General features: G+C 53.0%; 1 protein-coding gene across 1 annotated transcript; it reads left to right on the forward strand.

Moving 5' to 3' along the window:
* Window positions 1-758: 758 nt before the first annotated feature.
* LOC105568410 lies at window positions 759-3,108 on the forward strand (the record flags this gene model as incomplete). The annotated part of the gene is made up of 1 exon (XM_012024074.1): window positions 759-3,108. A coding segment is annotated over exon 1 (2,350 nt), but the record flags the coding sequence as incomplete, so codon positions are not given.
* Window positions 3,109-3,169: the final 61 nt, after the last annotated feature.

A 3,169-nucleotide genomic window follows, 5' to 3' on the forward strand; every position in this document is an offset into this window, starting at 1 on the left:
AGCATGGGCGATCACCGAATATCAGCGTGAAAAAACAGAAGTTCGGTCGCCATGCTGCGTGAATTGTCGCGTCGTCCATCGTGAGCTGCGAGAATAGTTCCCAAGACAGTCAGTCGTTGTCCGCTCTTTCACAGCAACGATTCGTGCCGTTCGCCGCTCGCGATCTTACCCCGTCGCAATTTCGCCGACGGGTCTCTGTCGCGTCCGCTGTGGCCACACAGGGCAACCCGCAGTGCTCGTTTAAGTTTAGTGCGTTTCGTGCTTTTTTTGTGTTTCTTGCGTATCGCTGCGAACGGAGTCCGAGAGTGGACGAGTTCGCGACCGTTCGCTGCCTCGCGTCAAGATCTCCCTCGAACGTGATTCAAGATCTCCGGACTCGCGAGGGTGTCGCGCTCGACACTCTTCAAGATCTCCGCCCCGCGCAAAAGGCAGTGCAGTCTCGGACGGGCAAGATATCCGACCCCGCGTATAATTTCGGCTCGTCACTCGCTCCGTTCAGTAACTTAGGATTATTAAACTTTTTTTTCTTCAATGGTAACCTCGGGAGTTTTCTTTTTTTTGTTGTCCACCCTTTCCTTCAGCGACTGCTCTGAGTTGCACTCCACTCGCTTCGCGCTCATCACTGAGCGGTATTCGGCGCTCAGGGGCGATCTAAGCTAGATCGAACCCGAACATTTTGGTCCTTCGAGCCGGATCGGAGCGTGTGTGAAGGAAACGGTTCGCACAGTCAACGCAGAGAACCCTCGGTGGCGTTCAACATGTCCGAGCGAATGGCTAAGCAACGGCTGTTGCAACGCTCGATCGAACGCGCCATGGACAACTTTAAAAAAATTGGAAGGAACAATCTGACTCCCGCAAAGATTCGCACCCGGATCGCATCGCTTAAAGAAGCTTGGGCGCAATATCAGGAAGGTCACGCCACTCTGACGCAGGTGACGCCTGCTGCCACGCAGGCCACCTTGGACTACTTCACCCAGGGTCAATTCGAGAGCACCGAGGACGTTTTCACTACAACGTGGGAGTACATGGCGGAGCTGTTGGAGGAGATGGAGCCGATCGTGAGTCCGAACCCGAGCACCTCCGCATCGCGGTTCCCGTCGGAAGCGTCCGCGTTCTCTCTATCGCATCTTCCGCCCATTAAATTACCTCCGTTTGATGGCAATTATGACGAGTGGGAACAATTTCGCGATCGGTTCACGGCGCTTATTCGCCAAAACAAGGATCTCACGAACTTCGCGCGTATGCATTTCTTGTCATCCTGTCTCAAGGGGCGCGCCGCGGAATGTATCGCGAGCCTCTCCGTTACCGCAAACAATTTCGAAATCGCTTGGCACGCATTGACCTCGCGCTATGAAAATAAGCGACGCTCGCTAAACGTTCATCTTTCAACATTGGTTAATTTAACGGCTATAACGCGCGAATCAGCTTCCGAGTTGCAAACCTTGCGAGATAAAGTCAATCATGCGGTAGCGGCGCTCAAAAACCTTAATCGAAAGTCGGAGGAACTTTGGAACGACACTCTCGTTCACCTCATCGTTCAAAAATTAGATCCGATCACGCGGAAAGCGTGGAACGTCAAAGTCGGCGATACCGACGATCCCCCATCGTACGACGACCTGAAGAGCTTTCTAACATCTCGCGCTCGCGCATTGGAAGATTTTGCGATAGCCTCATCCTCGAAAGCCGCTGTCACGTCCAAAGTTCACACCGCAACTGCATCCGCGCATGCACCGAACAAATGTCCGCTGTGCAAATCTCAACATTTTTTAAATTTGTGCCCTAAGTTTGTGAGCAAGAGTGCGAGTCAACGTCGGGAAATTGTTAAGCAGCATCAACGATGCTTCAATTGTTTGAGCGCGAAACATGCCGTCCAGGCGTGCCGCAGTAAATATTCTTGTCGCGTGTGCGACAAGAAGCATCATTCTATGCTGCATTCCGACTCGGACTCTTGCCCTAGCTCCTCCGACGCGGCCGCGCTTAATTGCTCGTCGCCTCAAATTGCAGATTCGAAACCGGAAGTCAATTCGCTCCTCGTTTCGACAGCGACGAAAAAGCTCTCTCCGATCTTGCTCGCGACAGCCTGGGTCACCGTGCGCGTCGCGTCCGATCGCACCGCGGTCGTTCGAGCGCTCCTCGACCAGGGATCAGAAATGACGCTCATTTCACAAACCCTGGCGCAAACCTTGCGCGCAAAACGCCTTAAGATGCCGATATCCGTATCCGCCGTGGGTGGTATCAACGCTGGTACGTTCCAGCACGTAACAAATATTTTCATCTCGTCGCGGAAATCTCTCGTTCCGTCATTCGCTACAACCGCGCTTATTCTCAAATCGCTGACTTCATATACTCCGAAACGCAATGCGGACATTTCGTCGCTGTCGTACCTCTCGGACTTGCCATTGGCCGACGCGGATCCGACGAGTCCCGACCCTATTAGTATCATTATCGGGGCCGATCTGTACAGCGACATCATCCTGGATGGTGTTCGCAAGGGCGGGCTCGGGTACCCTCTCGCCCAAAACTCTGTTCTCGGGTGGGTCATATCGGGGCCCACCCATTCATCCGCACCAAATGACCGCTCTACGGCGACAACATCTTCTTCGCATTGCTCGTTCAATTCCATTTCCGTTCATCACGTTGTCGGCTCTCCTTCTCTTGACGTCGAACTTCGCCGCTTCTGGGAAGTCGGAGAACTGCCGCGCCAATCTCTTCTCTCGCCTCAGGAAAAACAGTGCGAAGAGCATTTCTGCTCGACTCACTCGCGCGATCCCAATGGACGGTACGTCGTGCGTCTTCCTTTCAAGGAAACGCCTCCTCTCAATATCGGTAGCTCAAGATTTCGCGCCGAGAAGTTGTTGCATACGCTCACGCGTCGCTTTCACGACAAGCCGGAAGTCGCGAAGGAGTATCATGATTTTCTATCACAATACGAGCTTTTGGGGCACATGAGGCCAGCTCCGCTACCTCAAAATCAATCCGAACAACTCGTATACCTTCCTCACCACGGGGTAATCCGGGAGGATAGCTCTACAACGCATCTCCGCGTTGTATTCAACGCTTCGAGCGTTACTTCCAACGGCACATCGTTGAACGACCATTTACATGCCGGTCCGAAATTACAAACAGATATTACCTCCATCATATTACAATGGCGACGATATAAATACGC

The sequence above is a fragment of the Vollenhovia emeryi genome, unplaced genomic scaffold, assembly GCF_000949405.1.
Source record: "Vollenhovia emeryi isolate VEMERY1.0 unplaced genomic scaffold, V.emery_V1.0 DF942559.1, whole genome shotgun sequence".
NCBI lineage: Eukaryota > Metazoa > Arthropoda > Insecta > Hymenoptera > Formicidae > Vollenhovia > Vollenhovia emeryi.